This window comes from Diadema antillarum, unplaced genomic scaffold, assembly GCF_040938485.1.
Source record: "Diadema antillarum isolate AM-2024a unplaced genomic scaffold, OU_Dant_1.0 seq00001171_RagTag, whole genome shotgun sequence".
Taxonomy (NCBI): Eukaryota; Metazoa; Echinodermata; class Echinoidea; order Diadematoida; family Diadematidae; genus Diadema; species Diadema antillarum.
Window position 1 is genome coordinate 203,277 of NW_027271974.1, and position 16,638 is coordinate 219,914.

General features: G+C 37.6%; 1 protein-coding gene across 1 annotated transcript in view; it reads right to left on the reverse strand.

Moving 5' to 3' along the window:
- The window catches only part of LOC139744416 (myotubularin-related protein 13-like), a 163,391-nt gene that overhangs the window by 113,371 nt on the left and 33,382 nt on the right, over nucleotides 1-16,638 (reverse strand). Inside the window, 1 exon segment of the mRNA XM_071654854.1 lies at nucleotides 9,652-9,746. Within this exon segment, the coding sequence (XP_071510955.1) occupies nucleotides 9,652-9,746 (95 nt within the window).

Sequence of the window (16,638 nt, forward strand, 5' to 3'; positions counted from 1 at the left end):
CTTTACATACCCCCCCCCCCCCCCCCAAAGATACTGGGGTTCTTTGCAAATTCACACCCTGCCAACAGTAGCCTACAACATCTGGTACATGGTGTATCTTCATTACAAGTGCAATATAAGCCTGTATGCTTACATAACACCTTACAGTCATCTCAAAGGCGCTCTAGCCAATATATGAGGCTCGGTCTATTTGGAACTCAATTGCCGACTTCAGGCTTAATATTTCCTCACTCCCGGAGCGTTGCAGGGCCGCTCCACACCCATCCCGACCTAATGAAGATGCATCTACGCTGTATCTTTCTTATTTGCTCTCCAATGACAGCAGCACCTTTAAGGAGGAGAGAGGATTGGGGTGGGTGTAATTGGTTCCCTATCTGCTGAGTCATGTCCAGCTTGAGACACCGGAGGACCACTAGTTCCAAACATCAGACCCCTTGCAAATTTCTTTTGTTATCAACATCTTTCCAGCACTGGCAAACCAACCGAGCAAATGTAAAGACATATTTGTCAACGTCAACTACACACGTGAAGCATCTGGTAACTCATGCGCTTGTTATTCTACTGAGATTTACCACTTGCATTGACGCAATCTTGTGTAACAACGTACATATTGTACCACACTTTTGCACGTAGTTGTCAAAACCTAGCTGACAATATAAGCAAACAAATCTACATGTACCTGATTTTACCGACTCAAAAACCTTGATGCGCTGCTGAAGATTCAGCAGAGCACCAAGATCATGGCCACAACGATGAAAGCTAATTAATGTAAAACTTCAAAGCTGGTATCATTAAGGCTAGCAGTTGAAAGAAAACAGCTTGGAGCTTCAGGGGTGAAGACTACTTGTACAGTGTACTCAAAGAGGACAGGATCATATGGGAGCTTGTTACTGTGGGAGACGGGAGGATGCAGGAAGATGATGAGAGAGAAGTAATGGTATAAAACAATGGCAGTGAGAAAGAGAGAGAGGGAGGAGGGAGAGAGTGAGAGAATTTGAGATGAAAAGATTGAGGGAGATTTTAGAGATGGGAAGGCAGACAGAGGTAGGAAGATATACTGACTGACAGAGGAGGTGGAGGGAGGGAGAGAGGGCAGGACTTGGAGATACAGAAATGATGAGAAAGGGTTAGAGCTCGGAAAAAGATAGAAGACATAATAGAGAGACAAAAAAGGCAGACACTGCAGAGAGAGTAAAAGAGATGGAAAGAGAGAAAAACAGAAAGAGCGAGGAAAGAAGACATAAAGGAGGAGAAAGAGATGGAGGAAAGAAGGCAAGGAAACTTTAGGGAGAGTGCAAGGGAGATATATTGTAGAAACATAAAGAGAATGAAGGAGAAAAAGCAACACGGAGACATAGAGGAGAGTGTGAGATTCACAATAATATCATATAAATATGAATATTATTAAGAATTTTAGAATATTGAATAAAACAAAACAAGTTACATAGGTTAAAAAAAAGGAATATTTCTCCATATTTCTTATTCCTATACAACTTGTAGGAAAAGAAGAGACAAAGAGATGCTGAGAGACATAAAAACATAGAGAGAGGGAAGAGAAGACAGACAGACAGAGACTGCAAGAGAGAGAAAGAGATATATTACAAGAGAAAGAAATATATTACAGAGAGAAATAGAGAGAACACAAGAAAATGAGAGAAAGAGATACAATACAAGAGAGAAAAGGAGACACAGAGAGATATAACAAGAAAAGGAGAGACAGATAAATATTACAAGAGAGAAAGAGAGATATATATATAACAAGATAGACAGAAACAAAGATATAAAAAGAGGGAAAGAAAAGAGAGAGATATAACTAGAGAGAGGAAGAGAACCAGGAATACAACACAAGAGAGAGAGAGACAGGCAGAGATATATTACAAGAGAGAGAAAAAGAGACAGACACAGATCACAAGAAAGAGAAGAAGAGGGGGAGAGATTGCGAGAATGAAAGGGTGAGAGAGGCTGAAAGAGAAGGGATCCCAAATCCATCATCCATGATGCGTTGCATTCAAGGCGAGGCAACATTACGATTCATCCATACTGTAGCCCCAGTCGGTCATACACACACAGTACGCAGCCGCACTGCATCAGAAGCATCTCAATGGGGATGACTCGAACTCCGGTCTCAGAGCTAACCCACCGCGAATCAAACGAAGTCATCCCGAGCACAACAGATGTTCAGCATCATCCATAGAAATTGGAATTCATATCATTAAACATACATTATGGCATTATGAACAACAAAGAGCTCCTTGATAAAAGACTAACTACTGTACACATACATTTATGGAAATCACTTGATACTCCATTTTTTCTTCTTCTTGTCAACAAAGAATCATTTAGAAAATTCACAATTACATACAATGTACACCGTAGTAAGGCAGTTGCCATCATTAGAAAAAAAAAAAAAAGATAGGATGCAAGAAACATGATATGTGTATTTTCCCATTCTTTAAGCACTTAAAGCAAAAGAAATCTATAAAATGCAAAGTACAATGAATATCAGTGCCCATATGGACATTATGGTTCAAGTTGTAAAGTTTTTATAAACATTCAGTCAAATTGTAAATAATATGGCGATTGGTGGATATACATAAAGCGCACAGGTATGATGGAACATTGAGAAAAAGGAGAGGTTTATGTTTCATATATTTAAATCTTTCCATCACCTAATGCTTGAAAGAAGGATTTTGCTATTATACACAATGCACTGGTCTATTACTGGCTGTGAATGTCCTCTCTTAATACTAATAATACACTATTTCCCCCTTCATAGGGGCTAGGTCATTCCAAGAGCTGAAATCGAATACTGTGACAAGCACTGCTGTCACCTTGGACATGTGAGTCAATTCAGGAGCTAGCCATGCATTCAGTGACCCCCAGATTTTAATCAACTTCTACTGATTTATGACCTCTGGTATTGGTACTGGGTTGTCCATCAACTCCTATTTAGATAACCTAATACAATTCAATTGTAAACAGTATGATAGACACATCAGAGCATAATATATTTCATTGATCGTCATACAAATCTTGATGTGACTGATTCAGCCAGAATCTATTTTCAGGTATTTTTCCCCATTTAAATGGTCTATATAATTCGTTTTTGTTTTTTTACAAACCCCTGCTTTCAAAGAATTTTGATACCAACATTCATAACATGTAACATTTTTACAACATTTTGCTTTGTTTTGAGAATGCATGATTTTGTATCTGTATACACTAGATGTTTTTGTCAATACTGTGGAAATTTTATTACCAGAGATTGTATTATGCTTGAAATCTTGAAATAGAAATAATTTCAATTCAATGTTACTTTCTAAACATTGTAACATCATGTATACCCCGCTATTTCTCAAAGTGCAGCACTATCCGACATAGCTGGTATATTGTATATATTGTAGAATATCCGTTGTGACTTTGTTGGTTGTACATTTTTGATGAAAAAGCAAACAAACAAGTACATTATTTGATAATAATATGCTGCAAGAGGTCTTCTCTTTCTAAAACACTGCTGCAAAGTGTACACAGTACATGGACACACATGTTATTCTAAAGTGCAAACATTTTACTTGCATGGCCAAGATGTTATTAGCACTTAAACTGTAATGTCCGATAAACTACTTCACAAACAGTGCGTGTTTTTGTCATTATATTACATATGTATAGTATCAACACCAGTGGAAGATTTCAGTATTAGTGAATAGCCTACCTCGGTAGTACATGTACTGTAGGTAGAACTGTTCTGTATATTAGCAAACTTTGCTAAGTGCTGTCAACATTAATCTGAAATTGGCTGGCAGTAATCATACCTGGAACTGCCATATTAATATCTACGGGTCATAATAGATAGGGGATGAGTATGATGATTTTTGATATTATGTTCATAAACCCTTTCACACAGTTTCATGCAATGATATCTTCAGAAGGAATACCAACCACGGTAAAACATGGTCTGAAAATCCATGTTTTTGGTGGACCCAAATATCATTTCCTATGAAACCTGCAGTATTTTGGGGGAAAAAAAAACCCTGTAAAAAATATTGTACAAAAAGTATGGAACAGTTGGCATCTCTGTATTTCTTGTATACATGCCCTGAGGATTATACGTGCACTGCACAGTATCTGAGCTTCAGACCTACTAAAAGCATGTATGTAAAATGTAGTTTCTGTATCAGAGCCTCATTTGAGTAGGTGTTATCAGTGGGCACAGGGCAGGAAGCACGATCCCTCCATCGAACCAGCCGCTGCCTCAGCAGACTTAGCGACAGATGTCGGGGTTTTGGCAGCAACATCGTAACAACCTGCACTCTGTTTAGATACGGTCTGCCAGTAGTCTGTAGACCTCAGACTTTTGTACATCAAAGTGGCTTCAATACTGCTATTAAAATAATGATTGCTTTCTGATATTATAAAACAGTTTGTATTCCAACCCCTGAGAGCTTCACATAAAAACCACAACCTACAAGTACCATCCAGATTTGAATGGATCTCTCTTTCTATGAAACAGGAAATGCACTGTTTATGTTAAGTGTTAACTGTTTGAAAGAGATTTGGCTTGTTTAAAGGGACAACTCAGTGTCTCTTATTGTCAAGTAATTTAATGAAGCTGCTTGATACACAATGTATGACAAAACTGCCATTAAAAGTGATCATCAAATGATTCAAAATAGTGAAATGCAAATGTCACTAGACAGGTCTCTGCAAGAGAACTTCACGAGGCTGAGCCATCAACTGCACGTTTAAAAGCAGCATCTGCCGTCAGTTTTAAATGAATGTCATTTTTACTGTAATTTGATACCAAACAGCACCTTGCAGTCTGCCTGTGTTCTCCCTTTCACCCTTCATTTTACAATTCTTATTCTGTCAATGCAAGTCAAGTGCAATAGATAGTATCAAACAACCTGCACTCAAAATGATTGGTAGAACATGATCAGTGTGATCAATTGTGCACCAATATTTTCATCATCAGGCTTCCAATATCATGCAGCCAAACCCGTCTTTCTGTTCATTCTATAATTCTCTCCTTGATCACTTCTGACGTACTGTACCCCTCATATTTTGCACGTATAATATTTCACGGATCGGGCATTGCAAGTCAATTCTGCCAGTGTTACAAGTGTATCGATCAGGAATTTTGGCGACAGACACTGTGACGGGGCAATACTCACATGTCGGCAATGTTTTTAACCCCCCACCCCCCACCTTTGAGGCATCCAATACATAGCATTTGTATCACAACAGGCAGTGCTTTTGTGCCAATGTCAATTTCACAATAATGTCAAATGACTATTCACACTTGTAAAGAAAGTAAAACCAATGCAAAATATATGCCATGTACATGTATCATAATCTAGATGTACATTGTATCTAAAGCTTCTCTCCCCTATTCAATTCATTCGACTGATACATGTGCACATTAAAACATTCTATTTGAAACCTGTAATATGATAAAACAACTAGTTTCCAAAGCAGAGCAAAACTGCCTTGGTATCACTATGCACATCTTGGCACATTAAGGGCATTCAAATAGCCTTAAAATTATATATACTCTCGAAGCCTTTCTTTCCTGTTTTTTTTTTTCTAACAGATGTTTTGTGATCTTGTTCTAAAGGGAAAATTACACTGTACACCATATATATGACAACTTGCAAGCAACACAAGGATCAAAGAAGATATCCCAACCTGCCTACAAAAAATTTCCATTCACTACCCTGATGTATACTAGGCCTTTTTTGTGTGGTATTGAGAAAATGGAATTTCAAAGTGCAATTGAACTCCATACAGCACTTAGCCTCTTCGCAGCAATGGCATTCATTGCACATATACAACAATGTGTGGCATACAAATTGTATTGTTCAATAATATTTTAGTTTTCCTTTTGTGTGCATTACAATGCGTCGTGTACATAATACAATCATGTGATGCGCCCACAACATTCATCAAATCTCATTGTACGCAAACATTGTGTGGGAAGGCAATTATTGTATGTGAGGGGTTAGAACAGAAAAAAGTTTCTATGGAGGTGGGACTCAAATTCTGATTATCCTATACCTTCAAAAAAATATCTTTTGATCTGGAAAAAGTGTCTTTATTTGCACACTGCTCCTACATTCTTTAGCTCTATTTTGGTACGGTTTTCATAACCACAAAATTTTATCATAACATACAAAGTACCTCATACACAAACACAAAATGCCAACTTTAGACAAAAAAGGGTCTAAAAAAACTCCTTTGCAAACACTGCTTAAAAACCTACTTTTGATATTGTACACAAGATGCTTCGAAATATTTTTAAAAATGGATAAAAAGGGGAAACTGGCAGAAAAAACCCCAAACTCCAAATCACCGAAGCTGACACAGAAAATATTTTAAGACTTACTAGGAAGTCAGCCTTGCATAATGTCGTAAGTACAATGTGTTTTTTGTGAAGGTGTGATTTCTGTTAGTTTTGTGGTGGAGGGTCATAAATGAAAAAAAAAAAATGACAATAAAATTTTCAAGCTAAAGATGATTACACTTGCACATTAACATTCTCAAAAGCCTGTGCCATAGGGACCAGAGGTGTACCAGTTTGTTTTTAATAGTTTGTTGTCCACGAACATACATTGTAGTATGTACTAAAATGACTTTGGTCTTTGTATAGTGCAATAGTGGCAAGTGTCTCGCAGAAGTTGCATCTGTGTACGTACAACATATGAGAGTTCCCTCAATGGCTCTGTAGACAATAAAAGTCGTAAAACCATTTCCTGCTGTTACATGTAACTTCCCAGTTTCCCCAACAGCATGTCAATGTACAACCAGAAGAATGCTCAAAGGTGTCCCACAGAGAAATCACAATTAAAGGGGAATTCACCAAAGAAATGCACTGTATCTTTATGTCACTGAGGTGACAAAACCTTGTACCCATATCTCAAATTTTGGTGAAAATCACTCATATGGATTAACTATCAGATATATCGTAATCAGTTGCAAAATTGGAAGTTATGTCCCGTCCAAATCATACCTGTCTCATCCCAAAAATGAAGCCACCATGGCATGTCAAAGGAAAGGCCATGGCATGTCAAAGGAAAGGCAATCCCATTTGTTATTGTGCTTTGGCTGCCACAGTGCTGAGCTCTTTTTTTTTTCGCTCACCTTTAACATGATGTTGACATTTTTTAGACACAAGGTTTTGTCGTCCCCGGACGGCGACTGTGGATTCACTGACTGTAGAAATATTTATAGAACACACTCAAGGTTTCAGGAAAATCAGACAATCCGTTCAAAAGGTATGAATTTTATAATTTTGGTCAAATCCATGTGTCATCATCGCCAGATAGGACGGATGCACTTCATGACACAGTAATTAAAGGCAATGACATTTATACAAAAAGTAAGAGAATTTTTCAAGGTTTCAATTAAATTATATTCAATAGAAAGTATACACTCTCCTTTGACTTGTGTTATCCCATGCATGTACCTGTATGCTATGGGTATTAATGTTATTTGTCCTGCCTTCTGAATGAGGCAGAAGATCAAGTGCTTACTTTTCAATTTGCTAATATAAAAAGGAACACATGTTGAAGTTTCATTGAAGAAAACAACAAATGCAAAAAAAAACACATAAAAATTATGTGTCACTATTAATAAATTCATAAGATACTAAAATAATGTATGAAACTCTAAGGGGCACGTTTTACAGAATTTCGGAAACCAAAATAACAGATATTTGTGTGTTGCGTGACCATTGTACCTGTAGTATCGATTGATGTTGATCAATAGGCACAAATTATTCCTGTCAGGACATTTTAATAAGAAATGAAGTATAAAAAGTATGTGTAGTTTCAGGGAACCTCTGCAGTACAAGGGAGACTAAACAGCTTTGGCGTGTGTATGCATTACACTGTATATTGATGTGGGTGTGACAGACTTTTTACTTTTTTGTATTGAATTGTATTTCTTTATGTTTTCATCCATGCATGGACATAATGAAAAACGGCCTTTGGCTGAATTTTGTTGGCACCGGACTTTTACTTATGAACGAACAAAACGAAACACCTCAATACCTACACTGTACTTGGTGTACAGCAAAGTTTGTGTGTACACATGAAGGTTAGCACAATACAATCATGTGATTGGCCTCCCCATTCTCCCCCCCCCCCCACCCCACCCCACCTATTCTCCACATGTGCATCATGGTACATGTATGACATGATGGCGTGGAGATTAATGAAAATGAAAGTGATTTGATGATAGATGGGGCCAAGAAAAAAAAAAAAGAAAGAAAGAAAACTTGTACGAAAGAAGAACTGAGTCCAAGAACATCAAGCTAGGGAGATATTATCTGTTATGTATGCAGCTACTGTAATAGGGTACATAATCACCAGGAAATGCAGTACAAGCTGTTACAATGTATGTTGGCCCAGTATAAATCGATGCTGTAAACTCTACAGAAGCAACCAACATGATTCTACTGTATAGCAAAATTTTTGGAGCATGAAAATTTTTGCAAATTTCATGAGAGCAAAGATTTGTGAAATCAAAATGCACATGAAAGAGTTTGTATTGTATGCATTGAAAGCCAGTGGCACTTCGCGAAATTTTCATGACGTGAAAAAGGCCATCGGCTCCAATACGCGAAAATTTCATGCCATGAATATTTCTGCCTTTGCAGTCTGATGTACAATTGTGTATCTGGTGTTCAGTCATATAAAAATGTTTCACACAATTTGGGGTGCGTTTAACAACTCTTTTTCTCGGCAGAAACAGGTTTTCCAAACGGCTTTCAGGGAATTTTTACAAGATGATAAAAGCAAAGCTGTTTTGAAAGCCTTTTCGGAAAGCCTTTTCGAAAGCCACAAATTTGTGCTTTCCGAAACAAGTTTCCTAAACAGGTTTCCAGAAACCTGTTTCTAGAAGCCTTTTGAAGCGAGGTGTTTTGAAACGGCTTTGTACTGCAGTTACGAACCATGCATGCCTTATGACCTCTTCTCCTCGGGGTCGAATTGTGCAATGCAGCTGTGCAGTGACAGGCCAGTTATCGTGTTCGCGAAGAGTTGATAAACGAAACTATTTTGGAAGCCGTTTCCAAAGGGCTTTGGAAACGGCTTTGGAGAGGGCTTTTGAAAGCCGTTTAAACAGGGGAAAGATGATAAACGCAGCCTATGACATGACAAGAATTTCCAGTGGTACATCAGATTTTAACCCTGTCTCTGCCATTCATTTCATTTTTAGAATACTGTGCTTGCACTTGGGTTGCAATTTGGGGATCTACAATAAAATAAAAAAACAACAAAAAATTCCCTTAAAAATAGAACTCTGCATTTTTTGTACATACTATATGCAAAACAATAGTTTAGAACATTTTACTTTTATGGTATCAAAAACATCCAACGCCAATGTTGCCCCTCCCTTCCCCTTGTTCTTCTGTTAGTAGCAGTTTGTTGTTGTTGTTTTTTTCACACTTCTTTTCTATTTTTTTTTCAGGGTGAGGTGGAGTGAAGGAGGAATGTTTTTTAATGTTTCCAAAGTAGGGAGGTTATTTTCATTTCATCATTTTTTATCTATTTATTTTTTGTTCCAGGGAATAGGATAGGGGGTTGGGGATTGGGCTGGGACAGGGGAGGGGTAACGGTTGCCAGAGTGGTGTTACGGCCTTCTGCTACTCACCAGCTCCAATCCCTGGTGGAAAGGGACATCATCCCAGTCTTTCTCTGGGAATCTCTGTAGAATCTTGCCTGTACCTCCCTGACCTCCTCTTGTAGCTGCACAGAGAAGAAAAATAAGAGTGAAATTGCTATCATTCTCTGTATGCATATCAAACAATAAACATGAACTCTTAGGGATAAAAGGGGGTTAAATACAGACAATAAAAGTAGAACAATAGGAGGGGAAAGATGGTGAAGAGCTTAAACGGGAGGGGAAAAAAATCACAGCAGGAGGAGAAGGTTGTGATGAAGGAGGAGGAACAGGAGGAGGAAAAATGAACAAGAGAAGGAACTGTAAATGTTATACCTTTAAAAGTGGAAGAGGAGGGGACAAGAAGAGAGAAAGACGGAGAAATAGTTCAGACTGAAAGCAATGTATGCAGATTCAACAAAATTCTGAAATACATGAGTATTAAATGACAGTATTCCAGCAGCTTTTCTTATTATAGTAGCACTTGTAGATTCAATTCTTCCACCTCTTGTTAACTAGGTTTTGATGAAGAGCATGGGGGAAAAAATTGTAAACTGTCATTCTTTATTGTAACAACCGCAAACTGAAGAAAACTGACCACAAATGAATACGAATTATTCTTTTTTGTACTCGGCAAACCCAATCCATTTTTCCACTTAATGCTTTAATTGAGGAAACCTTCAAGCATCCTTGACTGTGTGGACAAAGCCAATTGCAGAGTCATAACAAAAGCTACAAAATGGGCCAACACAAAAGACTGCACTACTTTAACGAGTGTGCCAGAGTGTCCTATAAAAGTTGTTGTTTGGGGGGGGGGGGGGGTGTTTTGCTATTAACAGAGAGATACAATTGTAGTACATCAAAAATTCTGTTTTGCAATTTTGCCTCAAAGAAGTACCTTTCAGTACAATCTCACCTTGCAAACACATTTAAAAACAAAGTCTCTGTTTCACAAATGTGCCTGAAAGGCATGTGCTAAATTTCACAAACCTGCCTGGTTCAAAACTAAATAAGGGAAACTGTGCAGTAATTCTTGCAACAGATTTCAAGAAAGGAATTTCCACTATAACTATGTACTTGTTTTAGTTTATCTATTACTAAAACTACGATCTTTTTTTTCAATGCCATTTCCTTCACCACACTAGACTTTCATTTGCAACCGAGTTCAAAAAAAGAGAGCAAGCATTTTCAATACTCTCTGGAAATGTCCCACAACTGCATTGGGGAATTTGCACAGCTGTAAACACACTATAATGAGGGAAATTACAGTAAAACTTTGGCTCACAAATACATAGTCATGTACATACAGTTGTAGTACCTCATGTCATGCAGTTGAAAGTGTATTCCTATGCAAAGATGGTACTAGCTGGTACATGATATCGTAATGGGTGGGTTCAATTGCTTTTTAGTGTTACCGTCGTCTGTCCTTATTGGGGAATTCTGTTTCATCAATTTGAAACCGGAGCTTCCTAATAAATCTATTAAAGCTGAGCTCAAATACATTATGGCCACACACCATCATCATCGTTACAAAGTGTGGCTTTTAGTACATGTTATAGATAGATAACAATGTACATTTTGTAAACGCACAAACCGTACCCCCCCCCCCCCCCACACACACACACACACACATCTTTTAATGGTTACAGCTCGTTATTCCGAAGGTTTGTTATTCCGAAGGCTCTTCAGTCCGAAGGTTCGTTTTTCCGAATTTCATTTTCGGATGAACAAATCTTCGGAATAACGAATTTTCGGAATAACGCCACAAATGTTCGGAGTAACAAACCCTTTTTCATTTTCGGATTAATGAACTTCTAGGTACAGGGAATTTGTGTGTTTCAGATTAACGAACCTTCGGAATAACGATCCTTTGGAATATCGAACCTTTGGAATAACGAACAGCACCCCCTTTTAACATAGTGTATGCTATACATGTGTACATACATGTACATTGTATGTATTACAAACTGTAGCCATATTATCATTTCTGCTGTGGTCAATGATTCAAAGGAGGATACAAGCTAGACTGACGGGTTTTTGCCTTTGGAAGTTTGATTCAATTGATGTTAGTTTTCTATTAAATTCGGAGGTCATGTGTAATAGGCTGCTAATCTTGCCTGGTTTAAATGATGCATTAACCTTGCACTAGTACTGTTTGTATGTAGTTCCACTCCAAAGATGGCTGCAGCATAAGAGAATAGTATCATCAAACAGGAGGATAATTGTTTCTATTCTCACAATTCATACACCCTTGAAATTCATGACCTGTGACTACAGTTGCAAGACAAGAGTGACAGTGTTGATGGTAAAAGTGCGTACCGTAGAATCTTTTGAGTATTTAAAAAGATTTAGTTTATGATCAAAATACACTACTGGGTCAAAGCATTGAGGTAAGCAGTTACATTATCATTTAGAATAACTTTTCATGATGATTGTTGGTACACTTTGTACTGTGCACTTCCAGAGACTCCAACTCAATCTGGAGATTCTCCCACCTGAAACCCCTAGCAAACGGGAGACTCCAAGTTGATGTGTGCGAAGTGCGAAGTTCCTAGGGTTCTAGATGCTCTCTGGCTTATTTTTTTCAACATACAATAGCAATAAGTAAGAAATCCTTTCCAACGGGAGACACAGAGCCAGGGCGGGAGAAATTAAATCTCAAGCGGGAGAACGGGAGATTTTGCAAAAATGGGTTTTCGGCGGGAGATCTCCCGTCGAAAATGGGAGAGTTGGAGTCTCTGCACTTCAGGAGGAAAATATCCTACACCGTGTATGCATCTCATTCTCAAAGGTATATACTGCACCATCAAGATTAACTGGTGCTTTAAACAGTACGCTGTAATAAGGGTGTGTATGCATGCCAGCACAATTGATAAATTACCACCATATTTGACTGATGGGTTCCATAAAAATGTCATGAGACCAGGCAAGAATAACTACCTGTGTGCCAATGGGTCACACAAACAATAGGTCATTACAAGTGTACTATAGTATACAAACTGTAGATATTCAGATGCTCTGAATGCTGTTGTTACTTATAATAATAATAATAACTGTAAAAATGATAATAATACATACTATGATACAGTAATGAAATAAATGACAATGACCAGTTAAAACAGTTTGATATCTTTTGAATATACAAGATGTACATCTTTAGTTTCTGTTGTCAGACTCATATTTTGTTTGTTTGTTTGTTTGTTTGGGGGGGGGGGCAAAAATAATTCACACCTGTACTATGCCTTTCCATGTATATTTTACGATGCATGGTACATCATTATCATACGTGTACGACTGTATATTGGACACAGTAGTATGCATGGTCGAGAGTACAAAACAGTATTAACTCTACTTGTATATTAAGATAAATACATGGTGTATGCACAATTAACATTGACGGGGGGGGGGGGGGGGCTATACATTGTACGTTTTTCATATCACATTGTGTATGTTATACGTAGGGCCTACAACCTATCACATTATGTAGTCTAACACATTCCTGGCTTGTGGAACTACACAGATCGAATACAATATAAAGAGCAATAAATCATGCTTTCAAGTACAACAGAGCAGATCCTGTGCTACTGCAGTTATCTGTCACTCATCTTCCCATCAATACAAAAGAAATTCGGATGGATGAACGGCTTAGTGTTTTTAGTTGTTGTTGTTTGCTATTCTCCGCGTCACGCTAGACTCGCAAATCACAACGCCAACTGTCTGCCACTTCTGACGTGTTGCCTGGTGCGTGAACAGCTAGCATTCCCAATAAATTGAATTTCTGATGCAAAACGCATGTAGGGATGATAAACTACAAATTGGATCCACTCGCTGGAGACTGAGCTATAAATGGTGCATTTTATTGTAATTGAAACCAAACGACAGTGATATCATGTGAGCTCTACACACAACCTGCAAAAACAAAAACAAAACAAAAAACAAGTAAAAATACACTTGTAAGTGTACAGTGGTTAATATTAGCAGAGGAATCCAATATTAACATTTTTCAGGGCCAACAGCCTTCCTTTTTATAGTTCTACACGTACTCTGATAGAGTTGCCAATCTTTCTCATTGCACACCACAGAATATTGTATGATAGTATACAAATATTGACTGCTCATGAGGATGATGGTGGAAATTATCATTCCCAAGGTGATTTTCATACTGGCCCTTCTATCACTATGAAAAGCACTGAGGGAGTGATAATTTCCACCACCATCCGAATACAGAGCAGTTAATATTTGTTTTATATACCTCATCATTCAAGACTAGGTCTAACTAGTAACTAGCTATGTCAAGATCTGGGGCTAGTCAAATACTTTACGAGGTACAGTAGTCGAGTCTAGACCTAGCCCTAGTTACAGGCCACAGCGCTCGCTTGCATGGCTTTCGTGCATTTCGTAGACTACCCAGTACTCACGCGGCCTTCTGCGAGCTCCTGCATAAAGTCTTGACAGAAGATTACAGTATGTTTTATCCAGCTTCCCGTCGCTCGTGTTTTAATTCGATATTTCCAACATGATATGTTGTCTCTGCTTCGGGATCCTATGAATCCTAAAGACAAGTAGACTGTCTACTAGTAACTGCTTCAAATCCTCTGGCTCCGCGCATTCAATTCACTTCAAATCACGGAGCTCGGAGAAGCACTCGCCATGCCATGTTGAAACATGACTGCTGTGCGCTAACTAGATTAGCTATCAGTGTGATGATTATGCATAATGTTGATGCGCGTATTACAGTGAACGTCCTTGGAGGGGGTGCGGACACTGCGCGCGAAGTCTACGTGTACTTGTTATGTGTGCAAATGTCGCGGAGGGTTTATGAATTCTATCACGAGGGTTTTGCCTTACTATCACGAGGGTTTTGGCTTTCTATCACTTTACCTGAAACCCTAAGGCAAGATGTCTGGAACTACACCTTGTCACATGATACACTTTTGACCAATCAGTGATAAGAATCTCACTTATGAGGTATATAATACTAGCTCACGTGCCTACACATTTTATACGCTCAAACTACTGAAATAGTATGAAAGCAAGATTATGAACAGAGCAAGTCATATCCTGTGCATCTGATAATTATGATTATTGCAATGATGAAAATAAGTGGGAAGTTGTAGCAATATGTTTGTACAATGTATTGTAATACAAAGAAAATAATAATAATAGTTTTGATGGTTTGAATCATTTTTTCTCCCGAAATCAATTCTAATTTTTATTCATTTTGTAACTACAGTATATTGCAATACTACTTTACTGTATTTCTGTATCATAAATGTACTAGTTTTGTATTTCACTGTATGCATGTCATACAGGGACTCTTTGTAAATGAGATCCCTCACTGAAAGGGTTACCCTGTGAAAATAAAACAAATTAAAATTAATATACAAATGTATTAAATCTTAATAAAATGAATTAAATTTCACAAATTAAAATATATTATATATTCTTTTTTCAAAATATTTAAACAAATGTGAGAGCATGACTTCATAACCTCCGCATCCCTGTGTGACCTTTCACAATTCTATTTTTGCCCAACTTTGCTCATACTACAAAACACAACATTTGGTCAGTCCAACTTGAACCCAGAACGTTTCATCGGGAGGAGGAGTGTTCCTTTAATGTGACTCACAGCATCAAGGCTATGTATTATTCAGTGTGTAGTATGCTGGGAAGCACACCAGAGCAAAAATATGCAGAGACTCCAACTCTCCCGTTTTCGACGGGAGATCTCCTGCCGAAAACCCATTTTTGCAAAATCTCCCGTTCTCCCGCTTGAGATTTAATTTCTCCCGCCCTGGCTCTTTGTCTCCCGTTGGAAAGGATTTCTTACCTATTTCTATCGTTTGTTGAAAAAATAAGCCTTAGATAGCACCAGAGAGCATCTAGAACCCTGGGAATTTCGCGCTTCGCACACATCAACTTGGAGTCTCCCGTTTGCTAGGGGTTTCAGGCGGGAGAATCTCCAGATCAGAAGGTGCTTTGGGTTGGAGTCTCTGAATATGGTAATACGCTACAGCAATAATATGGGGATGTTGCATACGACAGAAGGAATGGGAAAGAAGATGACAGAAAAGAAGAAAGAAAAGGAAAAAAAGGAGAAGAAAGGAGAGAAAAGAAGATGATGAGAAACAAGAACAAAGCAGATAACAATCTTTTACAAAATCCCCCTCCCCACAAAAAACAAAAATGGATATGAATGGCAGGCATTTTTTTTTTTCAAATGAAAAATGTACTACACAGTACTATTCTGTAATAGCTTTTCCACTTTTAATATTAAACAACTACATGATAGCAATATCAAGTCCAGACTGTCAAATCAGTAATGTCATATTTCTTCGTACATTCTGTTGACAAGGTAAAAATAAAGATTAAAGTGAATTGAATATACATCAAATACAATGTATTTTTCAATCAGGTATATTGGTATGGAAACAGAAAATATATTTGTGAGGATTTTTTTTTATGTCACAACCATTTTTCCATAAAGATTATTAAGTGTGGAAATGAATGAAATTGTTCAATTTCTTTTAATCATTTCAAACTTAGTGTCATAATCTTTCTTCTCATGAATAAGAAGGAAATATGGGAGGAAATACATGTAAGTGACTTTCCACATTGCATAAAATCAGGTTGTCACAACTGATATGATATTTTGATTGTAAAATTGAAATATCAAAATATTAACATTACAATTAAAATTGTAAAATCTTTTTTTTTATATTTTTTTTAGCTTCAGAGTGTCGTAACCAGTAATGTCACATATTTTCTTGATGTCACTGTACAAAGCGCATGAAATATCACACTAAATCACATGTTGTAGGTTATTCAACTTTACTGGAAAAAAAATTGTGGTGCATTATCAAATTTCATGTAATTTACAGAGGAAAACTATCAATCATATTTTCCATACTGCTTTGATTCTGCACTACCACTGATAAATCTTAGAACTTATTCCAAGCCATCTGATACACAGAGCTA